This window comes from Nymphalis io, chromosome 10, assembly GCF_905147045.1.
Source record: "Nymphalis io chromosome 10, ilAglIoxx1.1, whole genome shotgun sequence".
In the NCBI taxonomy this organism is placed as follows: Eukaryota; Metazoa; Arthropoda; class Insecta; order Lepidoptera; family Nymphalidae; genus Nymphalis; species Nymphalis io.
Genome location: NC_065897.1, coordinates 5,675,188 through 5,688,984, shown reverse-complemented (window position 1 = coordinate 5,688,984; position 13,797 = coordinate 5,675,188). Strand labels below are relative to the sequence as shown.

At 35.2% G+C, this 13,797-nt stretch overlaps 1 protein-coding gene across 1 annotated transcript; it reads right to left on the bottom strand.

Annotated features, from left to right (window-relative positions):
• Positions 1-2,988: 2,988 nt before the first annotated feature.
• LOC126771289 (UDP-glycosyltransferase UGT5-like) lies at positions 2,989-7,738 on the bottom strand. The gene is made up of 4 exons (XM_050491100.1): positions 6,878-7,738; positions 6,140-6,368; positions 4,473-4,689; positions 2,989-3,626 (listed from the first exon to the last, which is right to left on the bottom strand). Exons 1-4 carry the CDS (start codon positions 7,730-7,732, stop codon positions 3,350-3,352), a joined length of 1,578 nt encoding a protein of 525 aa, XP_050347057.1. The 5' UTR covers positions 7,733-7,738; the 3' UTR covers positions 2,989-3,349.
• Between the last annotated feature and the right edge of the window lie 6,059 nt (positions 7,739-13,797).

Genomic DNA, 13,797 nt, shown 5'->3' with positions numbered 1-13,797 from the left:
AATTTGCTATAGCTTACATTTTCATTGTGTACTAAGTATTGTAGTAACAGTAACAGCCTGTAAATGTCCCACTGCTGGGCTAAGGCCTCCTCTCCCTTTTTGAGGAGAAGGTTTGGAGCTTATTCCAACACGCTGCTCCAATGCGGGTTGGTGGAATACACATTTGGCAGAATTTCGATGAAATTAGACACATGCAGGTGATGTCCTCACGATGTTTTCCTTCACCGAAAAGCACGAGATGAATTATAACAGAAATTAAGCACATGAAAATTCAGAGGTGCTGGCCCGGGTTTGAACCCACGTTCATCGGTTAAGATTCACGCGTTCTTACCACTGGGCCATCTCGACTTTTGACTAAGTATTGTAAACTTTCTTAATTTCGAAGGTATTAAAATTCAAACATTCTTCTCCGTCTTAACAGTTTTATTATTTTAATATAACTCAATATTATCCACAGCGGTAATACAATTTGTTTTACAACTCAAAAATTACCGTTCCTCTTTTTTAAAAAAAACCAAACAATGCTAGCCTCTTGCTAGTACTCAACTGACTAATCATAATATAATATTTTTCGGAACAGGTAGTCAAAATAGAGCTACTAAATAATAAAAGTACGAAATATTTAAATATACAATATTAAAAATAAACAAGCAAAAATCACGTTTTGTAGTAAATATGACAATAATATAAATTATAACTTATTAAATTCTTTTCATAATGCAGAATTATTTTAATGGGCACGGCTATTCTTTACAAAATGCTCAAAAGTTATTTGAAATTACAGTATGATTATTTTATCAAGCTAACAGTATGGAGATGATATAAAGTCAGTAAAATGACAGAGCTATGAACAAACATTAGGTAAAGAATAGATCATGGCTAATGTGTGCAACAACAGAGGAAACTACATATTTTTTTATTGAATAACAGAGATAATTACTCTACAAAACAAAAAAAAATCCTTGTCTTTATTTTATGATTTTTCTATGAATTATTCTCCAAAATAAAGGAAAAATATTCCTTAAAAAGTTTGCTTTTGTGGCAGTTATGATATTAATGCTTTTTTGTGAGTTATGGTGTAGAAAATAAAGTTTAGGTAAATACTTATGGTACTTAAAATGGCCGCGAAAAAATAAAGAGTTTGTAACAGTCACACAGCGTCTACAGACTTATGTGATAAATAAAACAATTAACTGTTTTGTAGAAGACAAAGAGAAGATGAAGAATTGGTACTGTCACAGGAACGTTAAAAGTGGAATTTTTGTTGATGCTCAAATCAAAAAACTTTTTCAAACCCGGGCAGGCACCACTGAATTTTCATGTGCTTAATTTGTGATTACAATCAGTGGCGTAGCTATCGTAGGGCCAAGTGGTGCAGTGCACCAGGGCCCCGGAGCTCAGCTGGGCTTGAGGGCCCAACTCTGACCTCAGCTTTGAAAAGAGAGGATCAAAAAAGAAAAAGAAAATTCCACCCATCAATTTTTTAGTTATAAAATTGTACTTATTACTGTAAATGTAACACAAGTTCAAGCTACGCGGTAAGAGGGGATGAGGGCCCGATTCTTTCCTTATGCACCGGGGCCCTTGTCCACCTAGCTACGCCACTGATTATAATTCATCTCGTGTTTGACGGTGAAGGAAAACATAGTGAGAAAACCTTCATGTGTCTAATTTCAGTGAAATTCTGCCACATGTGTATTCCACCAACCCGCATTGGAGCAGCGTGGTGGAATAAGCTCCAAAACCTTCTCCTCAAAAAGGTGAGGAGGTCTTAACCCAGCAGTGGGAGATTCACAGGCTGTTACTGTACTGTACTTATTAGTGCTCGACACTAAAGTTGGTAATATCAGAGAGCTAGTTGGTAACATGTTAGAATACTTTGAAAATATGGGTTGCAGAATGTCTCAAAAAGTAGGTATTTATACTGTATAATCATTTCAAAAAGGTTAAACAATATGGAGTGAGCCTCCAAATTGTTTTCAAAAGAACAGTAAGAACGTTTTCATTAAGATATAAAGAACATGGTCAACAACGTTATCAGGGCCAATACAAATAAAATATGATGGGAGACAACAAATAAACATGAAGGAAAAGATAAAAAGGATCACTTTTTAACTTTTTTTAATTACTTCAATAAGTATATATATACTAGTATATATTAAAAACATTCAAACTATTAAATTAAAAAGGCTTAGTATATTGAGTATATATAACAAAATCTACTTTGCTTGTATGCTATCTTATTAGCAAAAACGATATAATTATTAAGCTTTCACTTAAGTCACAAGAGTTGTCATATATTTAATTACCTTCTTCATTAATATATTAGTAATGGCGTTGATATTAAAATTATTACCTACGTGAATATTATGATTTATGAATAAATAAAATTTTAAACTAAAGATTTTCTAAGCTATTGATCAACCATCCTCCTGAATAAAAAAGCAAATTTTTTAAGGTCATGTTTTTTTTCGTCTAATTATCGATATATCTACCAGAATTTCATACCGTCTTGTCACAGACAAAACTCGCGTTGACCGTTATAATGTTACTGCTACGTGGATATACCAATGACATTTAAAAATGATTATTTATTCTTATGCATATTTAAATATATATTAAAAAAACATATTATGAGCATATTATGTTTTTTTTCTGAATATTAGTTTGTAAAAAATCTATAATAATGATATTAAAAGGATACCAGCCGCCGTCCTTGATTTTTAAAATTTTCTGAATGTAGAAAACAAAACTTTAAAAATACGTTATAAAATTACGATAAAATCATATAATAAAACCTGTATATTTTTGATTCTTATTATATTACATCATCAGACCAGGTTTTTTTTTTATTTTTGTACCGATTTGCATTATATAAAACATAATATACGTTTAATTTGAAAACTTACGATGAATACAGATTTGTCATTTTTTTTAAATGTTAGATATTATATAAGCATTACGGAAAAATAAGGTTTCATTGTTTGTGGTTTTAATACAAGGTTTTAATTAAATTGCTCATAATATAAGTAAATCTTAGCTGGTAAATGTTTATTTCAAAAAAAGCTTTACCTAACATTGAAATATCTTATTAGATGCAGGATAGATATATCCCTTCTGTCCCGGCCTTTAGAGTAGCAATTCGGATTGACATTCCTGCTTCTTTATTTAAAATTAAATAGAGACCAACTTTTAGCAAGTCTTATCTTAACAGGTGAAAGTAGTTACAAGTTTACAGGTTGGATGGTTTGTATAAGGTTGACGTACTCAAGTACATATAAGTAATCACTTAATTGAATTTTTTAAATGCCATGACAAGTACCTTGCTTTCAAAACTTAACCTTAACGTCTACAGCAACTTTTCCTTAGTACTTTTTTTAAAAATATGTAAAAATTTATATATCAAGTAAACAATCATAATAATTAATAAACTAATGGTAAAGATAATTATGGCAGCGACGTCAAGTAGAGTTAGTTGGTAGAACGTGAGGTTTCTCGCTGTAGAGTGAAGGTGGGTCGACATACCCCACCGAATCACATGCTCCGTCCAGAACACAGCTTTATCCAAAGGCGACATGTCTCGATCATGCCAAATTTTTGACACGAGACGTGTATGTGTTCGCATTCTGGAATAAGGTAAACGAAAATAAAATAAGTCTATATTCTCCTCATATTATTCGAAATAAACTTCAAGGTGACACTTTATTAATATATATAAAATACTGTAAATTATTAATGCATGTTATGTTAATGTATTCTTACATTTGCTTTTCAAAAAAAATCTTGTTACGTTGGTATTACATAATATAATTAATTTAATAGATTTCTTTTGAATGTTTTTATCAATAGTAACCTCCATTAATATTGAAAATAAGTTGATATTTGACGGTATATTATTTTACATCTGTGTTGGAAACTAATACATTATTATAATTAATTTTCCTTAAAATTATATTTAGATTTATTTGTGTTTGATCGTGGTTGTACTTAACGAAACGTATATTTTACGGAAAGCACACCATTTCGCATGTAATATAATATTTGAAGATTTTGTAATTTGACACAACACAATATTAAATAAATGACCTTATTAGTTGCTAAATATAGACTTGATATTATTAGTAAGTATTGCATTAATATCAGGGTCAATAGCTAAATAGAAAATATAATATGAATCTCATATATTAATTTGTTATCATCTATGTTAGAATATAAACGATATTACATTTATAAATAAACCTTGGCGATTTATTATTTTGTTTTACATTAAATTTGTGTCATTAATAATAATCAATTATTATTCTTATTGAAAAAACTATATTAAGAAATTGAGCAGAACTGATTTCGAGAACTAGAAAAAGCGTTTCTTAGAATTTGTCTTTTAATTTATATGACAAAAAAATATTATATGTGAACTAAAAATGATATTTAACTTTATTTTAAAGTTTTTTTAGCAATATTTAATAACTTACTTATCACTGATTACTGTCTGAAGAGCATTGCTCAAAATGTCCTCTTTAAGGTCGTCATAAGGCAACACGATGCCAACTCCTGCTTCGGCAGCGGCAGCCGCGTTGGAGAGTTGGTCTCCGAATATCGGAACTATTATCATAGGTTTTCCTGCAGCCATCGCCTCAGTCATACCAAGCAATCCTCCATGGCATATAAATGCAATGATTTTTTCGTGACCTGCAATGTAAATACTATTTTAGTGCGAAGCTAATTTTAAATAAATATATATTTTTTAATCCGCTTCGATTATCATCATTTTGTATTCCACAATTATATTTATCAGTATGCATTGTGGAATACAAACTGATAAATATATATAAACGTGGACACTAACTGCGGGACTAGTCCACAAATTCAAAGTCGCTCAGCGTGCTATGGAGCGAGCTATGCTCGGAGTTTCTTTGAAGGATAAGATCAGAAATGAGATTATCCGGAAAAGAACCGGAGTCACCGACAAAGCTTGCAAAATTAGCAGGCTTAAGTGGCAGTGGGCTGGTCACGTATGTCGTAGGACCGATGGCCGTTGGAGCAGACGAGTCCTAGAGTGGAGACCGCGAATCGGCAAACGCAGCGTAGGGCGCCCTCCAGCCAGGTGGACCGACGACCTTAAGAAGGTGGCGGGCACCAACTGGTTGCGGAAGGCGGAGGACAGGGAGCTTTGGCGCACCTTGGGAGAGGCCTATGTTCAGCAGTGGACAACGATTGGCTGTTGATTGATTGATTGAAATATATATATATTTTAGATGAGATAACAACCACAAATATTCCAAAAATATCAGTTGTTATCCCCGCTGAACAGGAGATGAATTATAATTACAAATTAAGTACATAAAAATAGCCCTGACCAGACCATACCCTTAAGCCCCCAACTTTCGGTTAAGATTGACGTGATTGACATCAAGCCACTGGACCAAGTCGGCTTTTATATTATAGGTACACTGAGTTAAAATTACTTTGATTAAGTAAAATATGCCAGTAATATAAAGCCGAGATGGCCCAGTGGTAAGAACGCGTGAATCTTAACCGATAATCGTGGGTTCAAACCCGGGCAAGCACCACTGAATTTTCATGTGCTTAATTTGTGATTATAATTCATCTCGTGCTTTACGGTGAAGGAAAAAATCGTGAGGAAACCTGCATGTGTCTAATTTCACTGAAATTCTGCCACATGTGAATTCTACCAACCCGCATTGGAGCAGCGTGGTGGAATAAGCTCCAAACCTTCTCATCAAAAAGAGGAGAGGAGGCCTTTAGCCCAGCAGTGGGACATTCACAGGCTGTTACGGAAGTAAAATATGCTTTAAAAACCCTGGGTGGTAGTGGTGGTGATGGCTTTGTGCAAACCCGTCTGGGTAAGAACCACCCATTCATCAGAAATTCTACCGCCAAACAGCAATACTTAGTATTGTTGCGTTCCAGTTTGAAGGATGAGTAAGCGAGTGTAACTATAGGCACAAGGGACATAACATCGAAGGTTTTTGTGAATTCCCAAGGTTGGTGGCGCATTGGCGATGTCTATGGCCGGTGGTGACCATTTTACACCAGGTGGTCCATGTGCCCGACCGCCTATTTAACATAAAATAAAAACAAATTATTTTATAAGGCAACATTGTTAGTTGGTACTTACGTAGTAAGTCGTATTGTGGTAACCATTTTACTTTAAGAATGTTACCCGCAAGAGTTCCCTCTTCATCGCTGTCCTCAAACTTCCAAATAACTCTCTGTTTCAATTTAGAAAGTGCGTTAATAAAAATTTGTTCTTTGTACTTCGGCAATGACTTCGTTTTTACAAGCGACCCGAAGCTAAAGAGTATGACACCGTCATCACTTGAATCGTTAAGGAATTTTTCTATGAACTGTGAATAAATAAAAAACATTGATAAACATTGAGGTGAAGGTAATTTTTTTTATCGTATTTTTTGTGGCTATTAATAGTCTAAAAATTATCTGTTAAACTGCCAACTGTGGTTAAGCTTTTAACCCTAATTATATTTTTGCTCAATTTTAATATAAGGTATCTCCTTATGAATCGAATTTGATAACCGCCTATTAGGATAAAAAAATAATTCTGAATATACTATATTTTATAAATAATAAGAAGACAAACAGGTTCTATTATATTATAAGAACTTGGAAGGAACCAATTGTGTCGTTAGTCATAATAATCGTTGCTCGATTAAAATGTAGTTAGTAAACGCAACATGGCGTATAAACGAATGATTGATCGTATCTGGTCGGTTACGCTTGGCCAACTATGAACTTATGGATTGTTCTACAATTCTAATATGGATCCTTGAGTATTTTGATCAAATTACATTGTGCATTTACAATATAGGCATATTGTTTTAAATACGGATGAAATTACCTGTGGCAGGGGTTCTCTCTTGGAAGTCAAGTGCAATCCTCCAACTTCTACCATACCGGGCACAAGAGGCTTTACTCCATTGAGAGTGTGGTAAGAATTCGTAAGCATCAAGGAAACATTTTTACCAAGTTCACGCAAGTCTTGAATTTTACCAAACTTTTTTTCTAATATATACCTTTCTTTAGTCTGTATCTCGTTATAATACCATTCCTTTAATATAATATTTATTAATGTATTTTCTAATCGATCCATTAACGACATTCGAGACGAAAAAGGTGCTGTGATTAAAGGCACATAAGATGGGTTATCGTTAGCACCAATTCGTTCCGACGACCAAGGCATGGGAGTTCCTGACATAATGTATACAATCGGCGCATTTATTCCATAGGCGTAAATAAGACCTAACATACAGTCACTTGTGAAATTTTCTAATAACACAACATCGTAATCTCCTTTCAAAGCTTCCAATAACGGCTTAAAATTAGTAAGTTTTTCACATATGCTCAAAGATGCAATTGCAAAGGGTCGAAATTGTAACAGTTGCGATGCTATGCTCCCTATTCTTGGAATTCTCTTGAAAATTTTTGAGTTTTCGTAGGCATTTAAATCGAACGATTCAAGTCCTAATTCATGTAAACCTTGAAAGCTGATTTCATTATAATTAGGGGGTGGATTACTTGCCGGGAAAAATGATGCAACTGTCAAATTATGCCCTCTCTCTGCAAGCTTCAGTAAAAGAGGTTCGAAAACCATGTGATGACTCTTGCCCGTATGTGTAAATAAACCAAGAATATTCGCTGTATTCACATCGTAAAAATGTATTATTAAGGTAAAAAAATAAATTAGACGAGACATGTTACACGTTTCCTGTCACAGACACTACTGAATGCCTATATTATTTCACCTGTATTAAATACTAAAATAGACAATAAAACGTACCTAAATTGTAAAGGCCATGTAATGAATGGAAGTAAGGTGATATCAGTTTCACCCTCTCAAAAAGTTAAGACAAAAGTGAGTTTTAAAATAGGAAGTTGTACGTTGTTCTTTTTTTACCAATATCTTTATTTTTATTTTAAAAAAAATAATATTTTTTATTTTCTAGATCTTTTTTAAATAGAAATGAGTGTCCTAAAAATAATATCTTCTTAAAGGAGTGACACCTTACCTACCACCTACGACTATGTTTACTAGAAGGTGTAATGATTGTTAAAATATTTTTTATATTTTTATAATAAAAATAAAAAAACGTGAAATACGTGTTGACTGTGAGATATACATATCTCATTGTTAATTAATGCGAATAAAAATATCATTAAATCTTTAATGTTGCGAATCAAAGGAAATAACAATCACTGAGAAAATCGAGTTACAAAAAAGTTACGCAAAGACAAAGAGGATCAACTAAAATTAAAACTAAAACAGTCTAATTTTTGGTAGGTAGTGAATTTATGAAATATTTAAATAAATAATCCTTATGTATGGCCGCTAATAATCTTTAAGCGCAAATCAAAAATAAATTTGATTTGCACTTAAAGATTATTAGCGGCCATACTTATAAATGCGAGTTTAGCGAGTGATTAATTAAAAAATGTTGTCTTCTTCTTTCAAATGTCAAATCAATAATGAGAGAAAGAGAGAAATAGGCGATTAATTAAACAGTCGCTAAGCAACGTTTATAAGTAACGCCGTAAATCAGTCATAATTATGTCATATTTTACTTTCAATGCAAAAATGTGTGCAAAAAACAGATGCACTCTCAATTTCTTCAAAGGGTTTATTTGATCTAAAAGTTAAATAAAGTAACAGCCTCTTAATATCCCACTGCTGGGCTAAGGCCTCCTCTCCCTTTTGAGGAGAAGGTTTGGAGCTTAATCCATCACGCTGCTCCAATGCGGGTTGGTAGAATACACATGTGGCATAATTTCAATGAATTAGACACATGCAGGTGTCCTCACGATGTTTTCCTTCACCGTCAAGCACGAATTATAAACATGAATTATAAACACAAATTAAGCACATGAAAATTCAGTGGTGCTTGCCCGGGTTTGAACCCATGATCATCGATCTGGAAGCAAAATATTTATTTGATGATATACAGCGCAGAGTAGACGTACAAAATTTTATAGAGTAACATACTTATATAAATCTGATTTGTCAAGAAAAAATATTAAAAAAACAATCATAATAACAACAGATCATTACATGTCGTCGGTCGGATGTATGAGATCACTATTAATTCATTACGCTTTTATTAACAACTCTTATCCTATGGTACTACTCCTTCTTTTCTATTACATACTTCAACCATTTTTCTACTGCTTTGGTATACTTGAATTCCAATCAATTTAACTCTTTGCTGTTAGATACCCTACATCCTAAATAAACTCACTTTCGAATTTATAATGTGAGTTATGGTATTTTTTTGCAACCTTGCTCTTAATCATTGGTATCGAGAGAAGATTAGTATAGCTATCATCCACTTATCAGAATACATTCTACCGCTAGTGAGTGTCTTCGTTTTATGTCTTAACTACTCAACTTTCATCATAAAGTTCTACACACGTTGTCAGGGGTAGAGAAAAGGACATCGGGTACCTAACACCTGACAGCCCCTCCCCCCCTCAATATATAATATAATAATAAACTAAAATATATAAGGGGAGCCGACAACAACCTAGGCTCTCTACCGTCAACCTCACCTGCTCGTGGTACATCCTGCTAATCAACAGTCACTCAGAAACAATGTCGTGGAGGTTTGCAGTGTGTCGGCGAGGGTGGCATACCTTATCTTAAAGATAGCCGATAGGTATGCCTTGAAGGTTATACAAGTGTATGCCCCAACGTCTACATACACTGACGAAGAGGTCGAAGCCATGTACGAAGACATAGTGAAAGCTATGTCTCGTACCAATACCTTCTATACAATTGTTATGGGTGACTTCAATGCCAAAGTGGGAGTACAAGAAAATTCGGCTATGGGCGCAGAAATAATAGGGGGCAAATGCTGGTAAACTTCCTCGAGGCTCAGGGATTATTTCTGATGAATTCATTTTTTCAGAAAAAGCCCCAAAGGAAGTGGACCTAGCAAAGCCCCGATAACATAGCGATAAATGAGATCGACTTCATTTTATCCAATAAGCGCCAAATATTTAGGGATGTCTCCGTGATTAACAGGGTGAACACTGGAAGTGATCACTGCCTGGTAAGAGCGCCCTGAATATTAACACTAAAATATAACGATCGCGGTTAATGAAGTTGACTCTTAGACCAACTCTGCCTCAGGTCGAAGCTGGTTGCGAAAGCTTCCAGCTGGAACTACAGAATCGATTTGCCATGCTGGAAACCAGGCAGGGCATTGACGACGCCACCAATAGTCTGGTGCGTGTCATCCGCGAGGTAGGCCAAAATTACTTTCGACAAAAGAGCAATGGACGTAAGTCGAAGCTCTCAGGCGAAACTCTGAACGAGATGACGAGGAGACGAGAACAGCAGAACATGACGCCATCTGAGTATCAGGCACTTAACAGGAAGGTTAAAAAACTAATAAGGCGTGACACAAGACGAGCGATTGCCCGGAATTGAAGATGATATAGCACTCAATAGGGGCTCAAAGATTCTTGCAAAGTCACATACCTCCTGTTGTCACCTGACAAAACTCAGAACCATACAAGGCACAACCGTCACCTCAAAACCAGAGATTCTAGCTGAAGTCGAAAATTACTATGGCGATTTATACTCATCACGAGTACCTCCACCTGAGTCCCACAGTGTGGATGACCAACGAGCCAGACTAACACGCCACCTATCAGACGATCTTCCCGACATCGATTTGGGCGAGATTGGGATTGCTCTCGGGCAACTTGGAAACAACAAGGCTCCAGGAGATGACGGAATTACCTCAGAGCTTCTCAAAGCAGGAGGCACACCAGTTCTGAGAGAGCTGGCTAACATCTTTAATTCCGTCCTCCACAATGGAATAACACCGAAGGCATGCAGCAGAAGTGTGGTGGTGCTGTTTTTCAAGAAGGGCGACAAAGCTCTTCTGAAAAACTACCGCCCCATTTCACTTTTAAGTCATGTTTACAAATTGTTTTCAAGGGTAATCACGAATCGTCTTGCCCGAAAATTCGATGACTTCCAACCCGTGGAACAGGCTGGGTTTCGAAAAGGCTTCAGTACCGTAGACCACATACACACACTTAATCAAATAATACAGAAGACCGAGGAATATAATCAGCCTCTATGCCTAGCGTTTGTGGACTACGAAAAAGCCTTCGATACCATCGAGACCTGGGCTGTTTTGGAATCCATGCAGAGATGCCTAATTGACTGTCGGTATGTCCAGGTGGTGAAGTGTTTGTACGAAACCGCAACCATGACCGCCCAAGTACAAGATCAGAGCACAAGACCAATCCAATTGCATCGCGTAAGACAGGGAGATGTAATCTCACCGAAACTCGTTACCAATGCATTGAAGGACGTCTTCAAGACGCTCGATTGGAACGGACGTGGCAATTATATAAATGGCCAACACATTACACATCTGCGATTTGCCGACGACATTGTCATCATGGCGGAGACTCTGCAGGATTTGGAAGAGATGCTAAACAGCCTGAGCGATTCTTCAAGACAAGTAGGTCTCGGGATGAACATTGAAAAGACCAAAATTATGGCAAACCGACATGTATCCCCGAGACCACTGGTCGTAAATGGCTCTCCACTTGAAGTTGTGCAGGAATATATCTACCTCGGCCAAAAAAAGTTGTATAAACTTGCCCAGCACAACTTTGAGAAGGAGGCTAAAAGAAGAATACGTTTGGGCTGGGCGGCATTCGGGAGGTTACGTCATATTTTTGATTCGTCGATCCCACAGTCGCTTAAGACCAGGGTCTTCAATCAGTGCGTCCTACCTGTAATGACTTACGATGCCGAAACGTGGACACTTACCGTAGGACTGGTCTACAAATTTAGGGTCGCTCGGCGAGCAATGGAACGCGCGATGCTTGGGGTTTCTCTGGCAGATAGAATCCGAAATGAGGACATTCGCCAGAGAACTAAAGTCACCGACATCGCGCGTAGAATTAGCTCGCTGAAGTGGAAGTGGGCTGGTCATGTCTCCAGGCGCATTGATGGCCGATGGAGCCGACACGTGTTAGAGTGGAGACCACGCTTAGGCAAACGTAGTGTAGGACGCCCTGTGACAAGATGGGCCGATGATTTAAAAAAAGAGGCAGGTTCGGGATGGATGCGGACTGCCCAAGATCGGGATGGTTGGCGTTCTATGGGGGAGGCTTTCGTCCAGCAGTGGACGGCTAAAGGCTGAACAAAAAAAAAACTAAATACGAGGGCGAAACTAGTTATACTTTAAAGCGATGAAATCATAAGCCAACCTTCATGAAATGTATTAGCTATATTTAAAAACATCTAAAACATTATGCATTTATGTATAATATAAATCATTCATGCTATTTATATACCTCAATTATAAAATCTTAATATCCGATAATAGAATCAAGGCTAAATAGCTATGTTATTAACAGTGCTTGTAGGAAGCTTTAAAGATAGATAAAGTCAAAATTATTTGTGTTAAAATCGCCATTAGATTGAGTAAATTCTTATTTTTCTGATTTATCGTTTTAAAGTATGATAAATCAATAAAATTATATATTATGTTGTTATTATTATGAAAAAAGAAACCTATTAGCCAATAATGGGTAATTAAAAATATTAGCAGATCAGTTATTCGCGCAATATAAACTACAGGTCCTAAAGTGAAGCTTTTTTTTATTGAAATAAATAAAAAAATGTGGTTGTTGTGGTACATCTGAGAGATGTAGTTGAACTAATAAGCCGCTAAGCAACGTTTATAAATAAGGAAATCAGCCTTGCTTCGTTTGATAATAAAATAAATATAAATTTATAATAATAACCTTCTCCTCAAAAGGGAGAGGAAGCCTTAGCCCAGCAGTGGGACATTAACAGGCTGTTACGGAAATAATAATAATATATAGCAATAAAGTATATAGTACATATACACGTCACGCACGCATTAGAGTGTAAAGAGCTACGACGACGGCATAAAAGAGCGTTATGCCACTCATGCCGTTTGTCATTACAGCATACGAGTCGAACTTACCCCTAACACGCACCAAAGTTTCAAATTAAAATACTGCATCTCAACAAATACTTTATAATGTTATGCATGTTCATAAGGACTTAAAAGATTTTTTGTAATTTGTGACAGGAAAAAGTATATACATTTTACCTCTGTTACCCGACTACACAGGCCTACAAATTATTTTGGGAGACAATAGATACGCTTTAACAAGAGGACCTAAGAAAACGTTCCATAATGCTCAATCTATCAATGTGAAATCTAAAAAAAACGAACAATCTTGTGCTAAGAACTTTTATATAATAAATAAATTATTTATTTACAGTGTATGGAGTAATGCGAAATGTGCTAAGCGTATTCTGTTATTTGTATATATTTTTAAGTCTATGTCAATTTATTTATAATTTTAGAGCCTGAGACCCTTCGAAATATTTTATATAAGGTATATATTATGATACCGTAATATTAATTATTTATGTTTATAGAATTATTGATTGTATATACGAAAAGTAAAGATAGACTTGTAACATCATGTTTAGACGAATACTACCCGTATTCGTCGGTTTCATGCAAGTTATTGAAATGTTTTATAATTATATGCAGTTGAAATGTGTCATTTGAAAAATACGTACGTACGAAAGAACTATTCAGTTTTTGGAGAACTCTAGACATTTATTATTTTATTTAACTAAAATTATTAATATTCAAATTCTTATATTTTTTTTTATTTATCAAATTAAAATCATCCTCTTCAAATAAAAACAAAATAATAATAACAATTATCTTTCTTTTATTCAATCGT

Excerpts from the sequence above, each read along its gene's own strand:
- LOC126771289 (XM_050491100.1), bottom strand. The coding sequence starts at position 7,732 with ATGTCTCGTCTAATTTATTTTTTTACCTTAATAATACATTTTTACGAT. Across the intron at positions 6,369-6,877 it reads AGAGAGAACCCCTGCCACAG|TTCATAGAAAAATTCCTTAA; the intron begins GTAATTTCATCC and ends ATTTATTCACAG. Across the intron at positions 4,690-6,139 it reads ACCACAATACGACTTACTAC|GTCACGAAAAAATCATTGCA; the intron begins GTAAGTACCAAC and ends TTTACATTGCAG.